General features: G+C 38.9%; 1 protein-coding gene across 1 annotated transcript in view; it reads right to left on the minus strand.

Annotated features, from left to right (window-relative positions):
* Positions 1-10,918: 10,918 nt before the first annotated feature.
* LOC134678381 (uncharacterized) overlaps positions 10,919-17,536 on the minus strand; it is a 40,328-nt gene continuing 33,710 nt past the window's right edge. The window contains exons 5-7 of the mRNA XM_063536934.1: positions 14,082-14,200; positions 12,957-13,095; positions 10,919-11,108 (exon numbers count right to left, since the gene is read on the minus strand). Of these exons, the coding sequence (XP_063393004.1) occupies positions 10,931-11,108; positions 12,957-13,095; positions 14,082-14,200 (436 nt within the window). The 3' untranslated portion in view covers positions 10,919-10,930. The remainder of the gene's footprint in view (positions 11,109-12,956; positions 13,096-14,081; positions 14,201-17,536) is intronic.

Consider the following 17,536-nt stretch of genomic DNA (forward strand, 5'->3'; position numbering starts at 1 on the left):
ATAAAATGCGAGTCCCAAATCGTTTGACTCCGCAAACGGCCAGTGCCAGATTAAGATATTTTGATGCCCTAAGCATTTCTAGACCATGGTGCCCCCTAGGGTCATCAAGTTTACATTGAATTTTTTTGGTAAATTGAGTGACGTTGATTGCCGCATTACAGCTGAGAATGGAAATCAGTCACATCATTTTATCACGAAAATTTACAGTGCTGCAGCAGTAACGTTGCAACAGAGTACCTAATGCTGCTGCAGTCGCCATATCTTAGAATGTAATTGAAAACGCGAGTGAAGCGAGCGCGAAATTATTTCGATATAAAAACGCATTTTGATAGACAGTTGTACATTTTTACTTTTAGTATGGAAATCAGTCACATAATTTTATCACGAAAATTGACAGTGCTGTAGCAGTAACGTAGCAACAGAGTAATGGTGCTGCAGTCGCCACCTGAATGTCACCTTCATCATATGTTAGAAAGTGATTGAAAACGCGAGCGAAGCGAGCGCGAAAATTTTTCGATAAAAAAAATGCAATTTGATAGACAGTTGTAGATTTTTACTTTTAGTATGGAAATCAGTTACATCATTTTATCACGAAAATTGACAGTGCTGCAGCAGTTACGTTACAACAGAGTAATGCTGCTGCATTCACCACCCGAATGGCACCTTTATCAGACCTTATAAAGTTATTAAAACGCGAGCGAAGCGAGCGCGAAAATTTTTCGATATAAAAAACACAATTTTATAGACAGTTGTACATTTTTACTTTTAGTCCCAATCAGGCGCGAATCCAGGACTTCATACAGATAAGGGATGGGACAGTTTTTTATTGGCTCGATATTTAAGGGTCTCAGCGAGGTTGTTTGATGCAAGAGAGGTGAAAAGATGCAAGAAAGCAGAGCTTGGAGTTGACCAAGTGAATTGAATTGGCGAAGTATGAGCAAGGCAGAAGGCCCAGCTGCGAAAGAGGAAAGCTTGGATTTGGATCCACGCCCAAGTGTAATTAAAGCAGGAGATCAACTTTGCCGTAAAGTAGAAGGCCTCGCATAAGACCTAACGCCGAACTGCAAAAGAGTGGCTTATAATCACGTCTCTTCTACTGCTCGCTCTTTGGCTTCACTCGAAAGCGCTACTCGTTTAATTTTGTTGTATTATTCAACATAATTATTCAATTTGTTGATATACGTACACTATGCGTACCCTCTCTTCTAAACTTAGAGTTAATTTGGCAAAATCCTTCCTCGGTGGCTTATTCATGACAAAACGTATTAAATTCAGCGCCATCTGTTAGTTTACCAGGGTACTCTATAGTGGTAGCACATATTTGAAAAAAGTTTGCCCCTCCTTCCTAAGTAGCGCCATAAGATTCAGGGGCAAACTTAAGTCAATCAAGTGTTTTGGCTACCCCCCCCTTTTAGGGGTTGAATTTTTATAGCCTAAAACCTGGCCGGGGATTTTCTCGACAGATTAGTAAAGTTTCCATCAAAATCCATTCAGCCGTTTTCACGTGATGCGCGTTCAAATAAACAGACAAACAGATAAACAGATAAACAGATAAACAGATAAACAGACAAACAGACAAAAATTCTAAAAACTTTTGGAACGTGTTCTGTTATCGATTCTAAGTATCCCCAGCCAACTTTTTTTCAAATATCTTCCATGTACAGACTTTCGACCGTCTTCAGCTTTATTATATGTATAGAAGATAGATTCAGGATGTATACCGTGTAATATTGAGCAGTTGGTTTATAATATACATATTATGATATTAACCTTGAATAGGACAGGACATGACAATAGGAACCAGAAATAGGTATAGTTGGTCAAACCATTTGTCAGTAAATAAAAACAAAAAACTATATTCATCCTTTTCCTTGGGTGCTAGTACTAGTGTAAGTCAAAGATAGTATGATGATTCTCTCTGTCTATGTTTGAAATGAGACATTCCTTTGACAAACTATGTACAGTAAAAAATAGTTGTGAATATCTTGTACATTTTTATTACAATATTAGTCAAGATAATGAAATATAGCTGGTCAAGCAAATCTTGTCATTAAAAAAAGGCGCGAAACACAAATTTTCTATGGGACGATATCCCTTCGCGCCTACATTTTTCAAATTTGCCGCCTCTTTCTACTGCCAAGATCTGATTGACCAGCTGTAGGTATTTTTACGTAATAAGATATTTTAATTTCACGTAATGTCCGCATCTAATTTATATATGTGCACGGTAAACAAACAAATGAATGATAAGAAAAGACAGACAGTGTTACTGAGCGGGAGGTGGGGCGAGGGGCGAAGTATAGGTAGGCTATGATAGGCTCTCGAGCGCCGCGCCGGCGACTGACGGACCAGCGCGGCGTATGTATGAATTTCGCGCCTTTTTAACTAGATTTTACTATTACAATGCAAGCTACACGCAGAAATTTCTTACTTTCCATAATATGGCTGCGTATATTATTTTATAGTAATAGACTTATTTTTACAGACTCTAATTCAATATTAGATCTTATAGGACAAAAAACGCATATTAATTCTAGAGCATATATCTTATTCTTCTAGCTTTTTAGCTTGCCTATTAACTTAAAAAATGAGATATGTTGTTGTGGATTTTTTAAACTTTAATTCAATATCGACAAAATAATAAGCTAATTTGTAGTTTGACAAAGAAGCACGTTAAAAAAATTTCTAATAATTTTACATTATAAAGCGTCATACATATTATAAACAATGGAACTTAAACATTGCACTTTAATTCAATATTAAAAAATCATTACTAAAAATATATAAATACCTAATTTATATCTAACGCTCGTTCTAACTTTTCATCATATATTGCAAATATGCTTAAAAATATGTCCCATATCAGATAAGTATCACTTTTTCAACTTTAGAATTATCAAAACTTATAGTGCAAAAATCCGGTCCCACTATTGAGCTATTACTCACGAGGAGGTCCGCTCATTCAAATAAAAAAATTGTATTATGTAAATATTAAAAAAAAAAAGTTACATGTAACCTTAGTTTGTAAACTTTAGTTAGTAATGAGTTGGAATAAAAGGCTTTTTTATTTTTATTTTATCGTTCGAGAAATAGGGCCCTGTAGTGATAAAGTGATAAGACTCTAATAGGTATCTGTTCTTTTAACAATTTGTTTTCAGATATTGTCAAATTATTTATGTCTATACCTACAGCACAAGGGGAGGAATGTTTCAGACAGAAGTTACATTTAAAATAAAAATCGGTCAAGTGCGTGTCAGACTCGTGTTTTAGGGTTCCTGAGGAACATCACAGCCATCAGTTCATCACACACGTTTGACCAACCATTGCAACTGTTGGTCAGTGGGGAGATACTTCCCCTCATAAAAACTTTGTTTTTTTTTCCTTTAGCTCCCAAGAGTGTTTAAAATAAAATGTATTTGTTGACGTTACATGTCAGTCTTTGGGTCACAGACTTACAATAAAGTTGGTCAAGCAAATCTTGTCAGTAGAAAAAGGCGACAAATCTAAAAAATGTAGGCGCAACACTTTATAATAGTTTTATAGAGTTAGACCAAGAATAGTCTGCAGCGGATTCGATAGCCCACGCAGTGAAAGTGTTATTATAAACGCCAAACTTCTAAGAAATTATGACGTATAAATGACACTTGCACTGCGTGGGCTATCAAATCCGCTGCAGACTTTTTTCGGACCGACTCTAACAGTTTGTATATGTCGGCGGCCGATCGTAATGTTCCTGTGTAATGATTTGACGATAGTCACAATAAACCAATATATAGGTAGGATAGGTTCGTTAGGTTGCTTCAGATGCCCGAAGGGCAAGCTGTCCAGAAATGGGAGCCCTCAGTCGAGCCAGGGAACGAGTCAAAGGTTTTCACGTCTCACGATATGCCTAGGAATTTCACGATATGCCTGATCTTACGATGCTATGGTTTACTAGAGTACAGGAGCTAGTGCTGCACTCTGGCGGCAGAACATTGCAGTAATAACCCCTATTGGAAAATATTTCTTTTTTTTTCTTAGCTTAGCCTCACTGCTGGGCAAAGGCACAAAATCCGGAGTTATGGAGAACCAGGGGAAAATATGTTATAAAAATATTATATTGAAGAGAAAGACAAATTCGTACCTACTTCGAATTTGATAATTCGCGTGCTTTGAATTTGAGCTGATGGAGATGGCGCTGTAGGTAAAACGCCGTACAATCTGCTGTGGCTTTATATCAAAGAATAAAGTAATTATACTTGGTCAAGCAGATCTTGTCAGTAGAAAAAGGCGGCAAATTTGAATTTCGCGCCTTTTTCTACTGGCAAGATTTGCTTGACCATCTATATATAAATATCTCTAATGAAAGTAACGTAAGCCGTTAGGACTGAATGACTGTGTACTAGAATACTGTGGAGGGAAAAGTGCATGGACCATCGGCCTTTAGTAGGGTAGTCTGCAAACAGACAGCAGCATTCAGAAAGGCACCTGGTGACACACATATGTGGCGCATTGCTTTGACTTACGAGGAAATTAATACATTTTGTATATGGGGACTGTGAACGTGTTTAACATCGGAGGGACCTGAGGGCCTACGCGAACCACTTTCGACTTGTTGCCTCCTTGTCACACTCATGTACGAATTTACAAGGGCGACAGAGAGGCAACACGTCGAACGTGGTTCGCGGTAGGCGCCCTGATGCGATCGAACTGAAGTGTTCAATCGTCAAATACAGGTATTTGAATAGGCACAGGTCCCGTGGCTAATCGACCAAATTCCGTTCCGGCCAGAGGCGTCCCCGGCCCTAACGCGTGACGATTTTGAGTCGACACTCCACGGTGGCGTGGCCACCGTCATATTACAAGCTTTCATTTGTACTGCCGGCTTAGCCAAGGTTACAATCGCCTTCGCTTCGACAGCGAAAAGCATTATGCCTCTCTATCACTCTTCCATATAAATGCGACAGTGACAGTTGCGTTTCGATCGCTACGGAGCGTAAGCGATTGGCATCCTGGCTACGCGGCCTGGCCGCGTAGCCAAGATGCCAATCGCTTACGCTCCGTAGCGATCGAAACGCAACTGTCACTGTCACACTAATATGGAAGAGTGATAGAGAGACATAATGCTTTTCGTTGTCGAAGCGATAGCGATTGTAACCTTGGCTAGGCCGGCTGTTTAGATTTCGAGAGGTTTCATTGTTACTCCTAGACGTCCTAGTTGGGATATTCTTTACAATTTACAAGTAATTGGACAGAAACATACCTATATTGTGCACAGATTTTAATTACTAAATGGTGTCAATACGATAGAGATCGGCAGAAGACGATGAATGCCATAATCACCACGCTTGGCAGGCGGGTTGGCGATCGCAGTCGAGTACACCGAATTTGAGGGACGCTGCTGCCCGTCCACCGGTGGTCTTGGACGTGGTTTTTAAGGACATACCCGGTTAAAGTATGTACTTTCATAACTCAGGTCTTCTTCGTTCATTCCCGGCATTTTGCCAGGGCTCATGGAAGCCTGGTCAGGCGTGGCTCACTCCGCGATTTCGTCGCTTTGCATCCGTACATCCATTAAAAGTACATCCCTTCCACCCCAATTTTGGGGAAAGCCATAAGCCGCGAGTGGCGCTGTCGCCACCTAGCGGCCATATCTGTGCTGATCGTAACAGACGCGTTTTGTTAGAGAGTGAGTCTTCTGTACCTAGTATACTATTATTTATTCTGTGGCCTGGTGCTCTGCTTGGCAGCTAATGCCATGATTCAACGTAGGCACTAGTTTTTACGAAAGCGACTGCCATCTGAACTGTCAACCCAGAGGAGAAACTTGGCCTTATTGGGATAAGTCCGGTTTTCTCACAATGTTTTCCTTCACCAAAAAGCAACTGATAAATATCGAATGATATTTCGTACATAAGTTCTGAAAAACTCATTGGTACAAACCGGGGCTTGAACCCGCGACCACCGGATTGAAAGTCGCACGTCGCACCGCACCGCTCTTACCTCTAGGCCACCAGCGCTTTTAGGGATAAGTAAAAGCTACAGTGCCTAGCTAATTAAAAGGGGTAGTAATAAATGGTCATTTTAAGAAACATGATTCTTTTTTAATAACAGATGAGATGACAGACATCAATCAGATGATAGAGTCGAAAAGTGGCAGACCACTTTCTTGGCTGACTGTACCTAACGTAAACAAATGAATGTTACCTAAACATGGGGGCCACTTTTTGGGGGTAAATAAGAAAGTTAAAAAACATTTTTTACTATACTTATCGTGTTAAATTATCAAATAAAAAAGCTTTACTTTATCTCCGAAACTACTGGGTCTAAAATTTTGAAAAGAAATAGCTCTTTACCTATAGATGACATCAGGAAAACCTATTAGAAATGTGCAGTTAAGCGTGAGTCGGACTTAATTTACGGAATACGGAACCCTTGGAACGCGAGTCCGACTCGCACTTGGCCGGTTTTTTTATTTGCCAAACTTGTTAGGTAATTGTTAGGTAATTTGTTACTTGATGTTAGATGTTACATTTTAATTAAGTAGGTACTTACTAGAGTTATGGATTTAGTACTTGTGGGAATACAATTCAATAAGAACATAGATAGGTACAGTCAGTGTAAAAATATGGGTGTAGACAATTTACTCAGAAATATGTCTCATCTATAGGGGACATATTTTTGAGTATGATTCGTGCACCCATATTTTTATACATGACTGTACACCTATGCACATTACAGAATCTAAACTAACGAAAGACAAAGAATGAAACGTAACCCGTCGATTGTTCGAATCTTACATGACACAACTCTACATATGTACTTATTTGTAGATCCCTTAATAAGAGCGCGTCAGATATTTTTGGGCATATTGTGATAGGCGAGATAATATTGAAGTTCACCTACTGCACCAGTTTGCATAATGTTCAGAAGATGTTAAATCAAATAAGAGCTGCGTCCAATTAGCACATCGGCGGTTCGACGAATTAGATACCAAGAAGAGGAGATAGTAGGTGTATGTTGCAGTCAGCAGAGTCGTAAATATTAGAAGATTTATTCTTGGTGCAACTTAAAAGACATGTTGCGGGTTGAGTGGTAATTCTAAGCGTTTTTTTACCTTATACCTAGTTAATTTTTGAGCTTGGTTTGAGCGTGTCAATCATGATCATGACAAAGTCGCACCTATTCTATCAGTAACTGTTGTCAGCTTGTCAAGATAATAATAAATACTTAATTAAATATTGAGAGGCACTTGACTGCCAAGTTTGCCGTCAACAGTCATTAAAGCACCCCTCGTGAATGAGTGAACGAAAACAAATGCACGCTGATAAAGGTGCACAATGCACAATAACCGCGTAACACCCCGGCCCGGTTCAATGACACACGGTCTCGGTTATTCAACGCAACACCTAGCGCCATCTAGCTGCGCGCCAGCAAAATAATAATTAATATTAGCCACTACTCACGTGAAACTCAAAGATTACGTGACACCTCCTTATTATCCTTTTAGATTGCACATGCACAGGGGAATGAAAGGTTTTGTTGATAAACAGATGGTGAGCATGCGACAGCGTAGGCACGCGGTCCTACGCAAGGGCCCGGGACCGACTGTCCGTTCCGTACGAGCGCGACGCTCCTGCGGTCCCTTTCGTGCTTAGGGCACACGCTCGCGCGCCGTCGACATTGGTTGCACTGCGGGCCAATAGCATCGCGTGCTCCGCCACTTCGCCACTGGCTGGCAATGTTGTGGCGGAAAAAGCGGAGGGGAAAACTACGTATGAATTCGCCTGCGTTGGCCTTCGCTCTCCGTCCTGCCATTCTATTCGTTTCAGCAGTAAATTGACGAGCAAGGCCACACCGCCCATGTCCAGGCACCAATGGGGGTTGCTACACCTCTTGATGGTGAGATCGCGCTCGCTATAGCGGTCCTTGTTAACACTGTGACGTGACTCAAAAACTTAAAAGAAAATATAGCTGGTGTAAGTATTAAGTAAGTAGATTATCTACCTATACCTAATATATTACAATTTATAAGAGTCCATTTAATTAGAGTTCAAAGTTAGGGTAACTCAATGATTTCAGTTACAATATTTCTTATGGAATGGATTCTATTCGGACGTCGCTCCGATGTTTGAGTGAGACAACGCTATGCGGGTATTATAGCGGCATCCCGCTCGCACATCAGAGCGACGTGCGAATCAGATCCAGCAGGCTTAAGCCCCTTGGGACGCCGACGCCAAGACGTATCCAGCGATGGTCTGTCGCCGTTCCCTACCGTAGATAGATAGATCATAGATCTCTGCTGCGTGACGATGATCAGTCTGTTAACCGTGGTTGGTGCAACCGGCCGATAACATTAAATGTTTCATGAACATTCAAGTAACTTTATCTGGAGGAGGTTTTAACAATAAAGTCACGTCTAGGGTTATCAGATGTCAGGAATTTTGGCCACTTGTCAGGAATGCGGCCGGAATACGAAAATGTCAGGAATCATAATGATTAACAGACTTTTCTATTATGTACCACAAAAGCTAGCAACTTCTGCTGCTCACTGTACCTAATATTTATAAATTGTACCTATGTAATAAAGAAACTAGAGCGAGTTTAAGAAACGAAAACTAGTACCACACAGATAAAATGGTACAATGTTCATGCCAAGTTTGATGTAATTTGTTACAACAATTTCGTTTAAAAATGAAAGCGTTACTCATATTGCATGGGAGTGGCGGCGAGTTCTAGTCACTCTTAATGTTAAAGAATAGGTCAAGCTCCTATACACTCAGGCAGACCCCAAAACGTGTGTGAAGGCTTTCATAGATTTAGAATCCATCCGATTCGCGTAAGTCATACATACAGCATACATACATTAGACCAACTATCAGTGGCGGATTTGCAGTGTAGGCCGCCCTAGACCCCTGGCCCTGTAGTATAACATCTAGCCGCCCCTTTCTCCGTACCCGTAGACTGATGCCTGCTTCCGCCCCTAATATCTTGTCGCTCTAGGCCCGGGCCTACTGCCAGTAGGCTACTGGGCTTTATGGCAAATCCGCCACTGTCTACTGTTTCGAACAAAACGAACTACGAATTCACCCTCGCTTCTCTAACGGATATTTGTCACCTGCAGTGACCTGCATAGATGACGCCATGCATTGGTAGTTACATAGTAGTAGGTAAGTTATCACATCGCCGATAATTCTCGGGCTTCTATTCACATGTTGTGTTAATTTGATCCAGGAGTATCATCTAGCATCAATTCTGACACTTTGTACCCATCATAGTGATTTAATTCCCTTTGTACCTACCCATCTACGTGCATTACGTAAATGTAATAGAAGTTGACATTAGACAAACAGGTAAATACCTATCTAAAAAATGAATATAGGTTTAGGTAAATAGGTGTTCACTAAAATCTAAACACGCCCTTACTCTCGCTCGGCGTGCTACAACTGATTTCTTTGAGCAATTTAGTAGCACTAAAAGCAAGCTTAATGTTAATAAGTATTATTAATAATTAACTTATTTTGCTCTACAAAGTCTACTCATAGGTATATGGCGCTAAAATACGTTGACGTGCCCACCCATATGTACTCAACCGCTCGTATACAGTATTTCAAACGCTGTCTACTCCGCCCCTGGTAATCCGTCTCAGTGAAAAAACCGGCCAAGTGCGAGTCGGACTCGCATTCCAAGGGTTCCGTATATTACACAATTATTAACAATGTATTTTTTATGTGAAACGTGAGTGAAATCTCTGTAAAAAATCCGTAGAGGTCGGATCAAAAACTGTAATGAAGTCCGACTCACGCTTGACTGTACATTTCTAATAGATTTTCCTGTCATCTATAGGTATAGACCTATTTTATGTATTTTTTTCAAAATTTTAGACCTAGTAGTTTCGGAGATAAAGGGGGGGAATGGTCATATTTTCCCTATTTTCTTGAATAACTTCTAAACTGTTTATTCGAAAATTATAAAAAATATATATTTGAGATCCTTGCAATAAGCTCTTTCATTTGATATGTAACATGATATAGTTTGAAAATTTTTATTTTTTAATTTTTTCATTTACCTCCCAAAAGTGGCCCCCATGTTTAAAATTCATTTATTTTCGTTACATGTCCGTATTTGGGTCACAAACTTACATATGTGTACCAAATTTCAACTTGATTGGTCCAGTAGTTCCGGAGATCATCGACTGTGACAGACGGACAGACAGACAGACAGACGCACGAGTGATCCTATAAGGGTTCCGTTTTTTCCTTTTGAAGTACGGAACCCTAAAAATGAGAGAAAAGGACTTTAAATATATATAACCACCATAATATATTTACCTGCATAATACCCTCGTGCATTCGCATAATGTTGTTATCTAACCACTCGGACGCTACTTTACCTTTTACATACATAAAGTACTTATTAATTACCTGTATCACGACGGAAGGAAAAGAAATCCATACTGTAGTTCTGTGAAAAGAGCGGTTTCATATTCAACATATAGGTTGTAATTGAAAGCCAATACACGGTGTCAAGACATTGTAACTCAATCACATGACTGTCATGTATGAGTAAGCTTTTCGTAAGGTACACCTAACACTTAGGTATTAATTATTATGAATTCAGCATATTAATGCAAGTATAGGTAGTTAGAAAGTACAATTTGGCATAAATATACAAGTGGACTTCATCTGGGATGTAAAAACGGGACTAATAATGTCGGAATGGGAGCCAGGTTGCTTGAAAAAGATCAAGATAGATACTACCTAGATGTAGGCTTGTTTTAATAAGTTAGTATTTTACTTAAGAGATAAATTTAATATAACTATAATGACTTTGCAGACTATAGCCATGTTTAATTCGCTTTATTGTTATGGATCTCTATGTAAATGAAACAGTTTCACGTAGGCGCTCGACTGCTTAATAGATACTAGGTATAGCTTGGTTTACATACTCCTCACATAAACGGCAGAACGTCTTCCTTGGATCCGGCGTCCTCGTCGCAGACGCACTTCATCTTGCGGCGCTCGGCGCGGTCGACGGCGGCGCCGGCGGTGTGGTTCAGCTCCCACCAGATGGCGCCGCCCAGCACGTTGCGGAAGTACGGCGGCACGCTGCCTTCGCGCAGCAGTTGTCTAGGCACAGAAGGATATTTAGCTGAGTACATACGAGTAGGTACTTACTACTTAGGTCACTCGATAAGTTTTGGGATACAGATAAACTATTCAAGATATTAGCACTATTTATTATATATTTTTTCAAAATACTCTCTTTCATTCTTTGTACAATTCAAGTTCCATTCGTCTAAACCAACTTTGAAAACATTTTTGGCAGTCTTGATCCAATAGGGCAGAATTCGCTAATTCATCGGTTTGTTAGAGCAAACGCGGGATCTAACGACAACAGAGCTTCCTCACTCGAAGATGCTGATGTATAGGATAATATGAACGCTGACCCGAAGTAGGATCCCTAGGATCTTTTCAATGTTTGTATATGTAATTCGTGGGATTTCTCGTACCAACATTTCAGTAGTCGATACGTTTTCTGGAGTTACTGCTGTTTGCGGGCGACCGCTTCATTGGTCACCTTCGAGGTTAGTTTTACACTGTTGCTCGGCATGAAACATAGTCCCGTAATGCTGATTGTAATCGTTACAAACTTAGTTGTTTGGTTAAACCAGATTTAAAATCATAAAATACAATATACCATGTAAATGTTCAGGTTCAGTTCCAACTTACATCTTTTCAAAGAACCGAGGAAAGAACGGTCATAGTAAAATACTTTTTTTAGGGTTCCGTACCCAAAGGGTAAAACGGGACCCTATTACTAAGACTTCGCTGTCCGTCCGTCCGTCTGTCTGTCACCAGGCTGTATCTCACGAACCGTGATAGCTAGACAGTTGAAATTTTCACAGATGATGTATTTCTGTTGCCGCTATAACAACAAATACTAAAAACAGAATAAAATAAAGATTTAAATGGGGCTCCCATACAACAAACGTGATTTTTGACCAAAGTTAAGCAACGTCGGGAGTGGTTCAGTACTTGGATGGGTGACCGTTTTTTTTTGCTTTTTTTTTGTTTTTTTTTTTTGCATTATCGTACGGAAACCTTCGTGCGCGAGTCCGACTCGCACTTGCCCGGTTTTTTTAGATAATTGGCCACTTGTGATGTATTGTTTCAGGTCAATTTTTAATTTTCGTGATGCATCTCAAAACTCATCGAGTGACCTACATATTAGTGCGCAACCCCAGATGTGCATAACAGGAGCAAGGACGATCCTCCTTGATAGATGTGTTTAAACTTATACTACCTATTTGCTCGTTAATTAGTAGGTACCAATAGGTAATATACTCGTACGTGCGACATATCAACTTACACATTTTCCTATCGGTTGTCATGTATATCCGAGGCCTGATAGGTTAAGGCTAATTAATTATAGGTAAATAACCTACCAACAAAACGCCCAGATTGATGTTAGACATAATATCTATCGGGAAAATGAGTATCTAGTTATCCGATGTTTTAAGTCGAAGCTTCTAAAATTTCTGAAACCTGTCATATTTTTGCATATTCATTTTCATTTTCACAATGAAACTTTCCTTAGTTTCCTGTGAAAATTTCTAGAACATTTTCAGCTTTTTGGTAAGTCTCTGCAACTTTGCACATCTTTAGTCTGACAATTAATATCAACCCTTTAGTGGCAACATACTTAATTGCCACCATAATTAAATCAAAAACGCATCAGCCACCCTAGCCAAGGTTACAATCGCTATCGCTTCGATAACGAAAAGCATTATGTCTCTCTATCACTCTTTCATATTAGTGCGACAGTGACAGTTGCGTTTCGATCGCTACGGAACGTAAGCGATCGGCATCTTGGCTACGCGGCCTGTTCTATAAGAATTACGGTTCTAAATCGAATGACTAGAAAGGAATGTCAAATGGTTAAACGGTTAATCTGCGTAGAATTGGTTTACTTACAAATAGAATTGCTCTTCTTTGTTTTCTTCTTCGCGGCGGCGCCAGTATCGTTGCAGTAGCGGGCCCATTTCTACTACCTGCGTTTCTTGAATCAAACTCTCACGTGCCTCCTCGAATTTCTTCACGGAGTCATCCACATCTAAAGCCCAACAGTCAAAACTATAAACACGGTAATGTAAGATACCTATTACTTATAATTTTAACGCATATCTGTCAATCTTACCTGTCCATATGTATAATTTAATATTATACTTAATAGGTATTACCTAGAGTCTGGCTACTGAAATTTTACCTAAAGATTTGGCGGGAAATTCAAAAAATGTTGGACTGGTCACACTTTGTGTAGTAGGAATTATAGTTTTGATACTAGACAATATTTTGATATTATGTGCTCAAGTAAGGTACCTAAGGAAATAAGTTAAATAAACGTTTACGTGCACTCAAAGTCAGCTCACATAATTTCTACCACAATTTAAAGTACAGTCAATGACAAACACATATGTTTACGTTCAAATATTAAGATTTTATAGATATTTTTCAGAACTTTTAGTTTATCCGTTTCTTTATACACTTGTCCTATTTATGAGATTCAGGCATTAATAAATTCACTTACTTAATCAAAGTAATAGGCAAATGTTAGAACTAGTACTTAAAGTATCAAAATATTTATAGAGCACCAACCTCCAAATTTGTTACGTTTGGTTAGGAGTTGTAAACATTGCAGTTTTTCGTTATACAACGCTACACGTCGACTTCGCAGACTGTCGTAATTATTTACGAGCTTAAATAATAGTTGCCGAACCACACTCAGTATAGAACTTATTAATTTTATTTAAAATAAACCCCCTATAAACCGCAAACAATTTGAATGAATGACATCAATTGACAACTGACTTTTAGCTTTTTTTTAAATCATAGACAATTGGTGATACAACAACGAAATATCTGTCAACAATTTTTGGCTAGCCAGACTCTAATCATCCGCCATGTCGATGATGTGTTGAATCTAATGACAGTATAGCTATATCAAACGTGCGACGTTATAGGTACGTACGTAATTTAATTTGCTGCTGTTTTGCTACTCTGTTATCTTAGTACTTCGATAACAAGGACGGCTGAAAGTACCTTCTTCCTGTTCCATTTCATCGAAGTAATCCTTATGCGGCATTGGTTTAGTGGTAATGTCGGCCTTGGCGTTTTTCGCTATCTCAGCCTCCAACTTTTCTTTCAGCTCCATGTATACTCTAGCGGAATGTCATAGTACATAAGTAAATTAAACATAATTTTTAAGAAAAAAAAACCGACTTCTATGGGGGCCGGTGAAAGATTATTGTAGATGGTATACCTACTATGTAGAAAAGGAGGTAAAACCACCCACGTTTCTAGTTCTACTAGCATTTCGCTTCTGTAAGGGTCGTAGTTCTAGCCTAACCTAACCCACTTCTCTGATAGCAGTTCGGTTCTGTGAGGATCGCAGTTCAAACCTAACCTAACCCACTTAACGGCGCATGCGTTGCGGTGTACGGGGGTTTAAGCGGGAGGGGCTAGTAAGATTGGCATCATCATACTTATATACTTACACATTTTATGGTAGGTAATCATAGTGGTTTATTTAGTTAAGGTATCATAGTGGTTTTCCGGGTCAACGTCCGGGTCCGAGTCCGGGTCTGAGTCCGGGTCCGAGTCCGGGTCCGAGCCCGGGTCCGAGTCCAGGTCCGGGTCCGGGTCCGAACCGGATCCGGGTATGAGTCCGGTTCTGGGTCCGAGTCCGGGACCCAGTCCAAGTCAAAATCGAAATTCGTAATCACCAAATGTGTACTATGCGTTGTTGAAGAGTTCTATTCTGGTCATCATCAGCAGTTCCATTTCATCAAATGTGACAGTTTTTAAAGTAAATGCTTGATTTTATGATGAAAATACAAAAAAATCTATGCGTATGCCTTTAATATTTGAGGAGTTCCCTCGATTCCTTATGGTTCCCATCATGAGAACTCGAGCTTGACAAAAATGTGGCTTAAAAACTTAACTTGCTTAACAAACATAACGAAGAGGAAAAATCGCCAAACGTGAACTATGCGTCGTTGAAGAGTTCTGTTCTGATCATCATCAGCAGTTCCACTTCATCAAATGCGACAGTTTTTAATGAAAATGCTTAATTTCCTGATGTAAACACAAAAATCTCTATACGCATGCCTTCAATATTTGAGGAGTTCCCTCGATTTCTTATGGATCCCATCATCAGAACTCGAGCTTGACAAAAATGTGCATTAAAAACTTAACTTGCTTAACAAACATAACGAAGAGGAAAAATCGCGAAACGTGAAGTATGCGTCGTTGAAGAGTTCTGTTCTGATCATCATCAGCAGTTCCACTTCATCAAATGCGACAGTCTTTAATGAAAATGCTTGATTTTTTGATGTAATTACAAAAATCTCTATACGCATGCCTTTAAGATTTGAGGAGTTCTCTCGATTCCTCATGGATCCCATCATCAGAACTCGAGCTTGACAAAAATGTAGCTTAAAAACTGAACTTGCTTAACAAACATAACGAAGAGGACAAATCGCCAACCGTGAACTATGCGTCGTTGAGGAGTTCCGTTCTGGTCATCATCAGCAGTTCCACTTCATCAAATGTCACTTTTTTGGATGTATATGCTTGATTTGATGATAAAAACCCAAAAATCACTATATGTATGCCTTTAAGATTTGAGGAGTTCCCTCGATTCCTCATGGAACCCATCATCAGAACTGGGTTTTAATAGAAACGGGACCAATCTGTATGCATATACATTCAATCAAAAAAAGAATTTTCAAAATCGGTCCAGTAATGACGGATATATGGAGTAACAAACATAAAAAAAAAATAAAAAAAAAAAAAAAAAAAAACATACAACCGAATTGATAACCTCCTCCTTTGGGATTTGGAAGTCGGTTAAAAAGCTAACTAAAATCAGAACGAACAATAAAATCTACGTTAACTGCGGAAGGCACTTCAACGACTTCTAAAGGAACGAAGTCACGGCAGAGGCTAGTACCTATCAGTAAATATATCTATTTAATAATAGTATGAATACCAACAAAAAATACCTCTATTGCTTGTTTAAGTATACTGTATAGATGGTCAAGTAAATCTTGTCAGTAGAAAAAAAGTCAAATTTTCTATGAGACGATATCCCTTCGCGCCTTCATTTTTAAATTTGCCGCCTTTTTCCATTGACAAGACCTGCTTGACGAACATAGTACATATTTATTAATAACTATAGCTGGTGCCCTCAAATTCGACGCGTAGATTTGTATGTTGGTTTTGTGGTAAGTTAAATTCTACATGAGCATCGAACATTAATAATTACCTACATTATGCAGCAAAATATACACGGAGAAAAAAATATTTTACAATATTACCAGATTGTATAGTAGTTATGATTCTGGTGTAGGAAAACAGATTTCAGCCATGTTTAATAGACTCGTATTTTAGACAATATTAGAATATTCTAGTTAAAATATTCTAGTACACTAAAACTCTGATATCGTTTTGGTAACAAACTAATAGTAACAGAGTAAAATATGCATTTAGCATACAACACTTTACAATAATTGCGATGTTTACAATATTTATTAATTCGGTTCACTATCATCTAGTTTAACACACCAATAATAAAAGTGTGTATTACAAAATCTTTGTTTAAGGTCCACCTTATGTAATTAATTTATAGGTACTAGATTTTCTCGTACCTGTTAGCGGATTTTTAATACCCATTACTTACTCGAAATTTCTTGATTACTATGAATATTTTTACTCATAACTAGATACGTTCTCTGTTGTCTAACATACTCTTTTTAATGATAACAATAAAGAGTGGTTCCAGCAACAATAAAAATTGTTGGCATTACAATATTATTGCACACTAAACAAAATATTATTTGCCTGTAAGGAAAAACTGTTCGGTCCACGACATGAGCTAACTGCGGCCCCCCGCACCCCTGCGCCGCCGCACGCAGCGCCCAGAACATTCTGTCATTTTCACCGAAGTCCGGACAGAGTTCATTTCAAGTGTCACCAATAATAAATGAATCAGGTTGCATTCCTGTTTAGATCACCGGTTTTAGCAAAAAAAAGTGTCTGTGTGTAGTGAACAAGTGCGGACGAAGCGAATTGCGGTTTAATTGAAAATTTATACATATGTTGCTAATAGTGATAAGGTTATATTGGAGTGTTCTGTTTGTGTGTTGTGTTTGCTACCAAAATGATCTCTGTGTTAAATTTATGTTATGTACTACTAAAAATAAAACGAATTTAAAAAGAAAAGTTTGTTTTTACTTTACTCATAGTAATTATTAGGATTGAGATTTTTCTGTTTATGTTTCAGGCCACCACACCTATACCACAAACATCATTATTGCGGACTAAGCCAATGTAGGTACTTACTGCCGAGTTAAACAGAATAATGTTAAACACCTTAGGTAAGTCTTCGTCGCAACAAAAGCATGTTAAAGCGAAGACTCACCTAAGATATTTAACCTAATTCTGTTTCACTCGACAGTATATTACAATTTCAGTCCGCAATAATGATTTACTAA

Source organism: Cydia fagiglandana, chromosome Z (genome assembly GCF_963556715.1).
Source record: "Cydia fagiglandana chromosome Z, ilCydFagi1.1, whole genome shotgun sequence".
Lineage (NCBI taxonomy): Eukaryota > Metazoa > Arthropoda > Insecta > Lepidoptera > Tortricidae > Cydia > Cydia fagiglandana.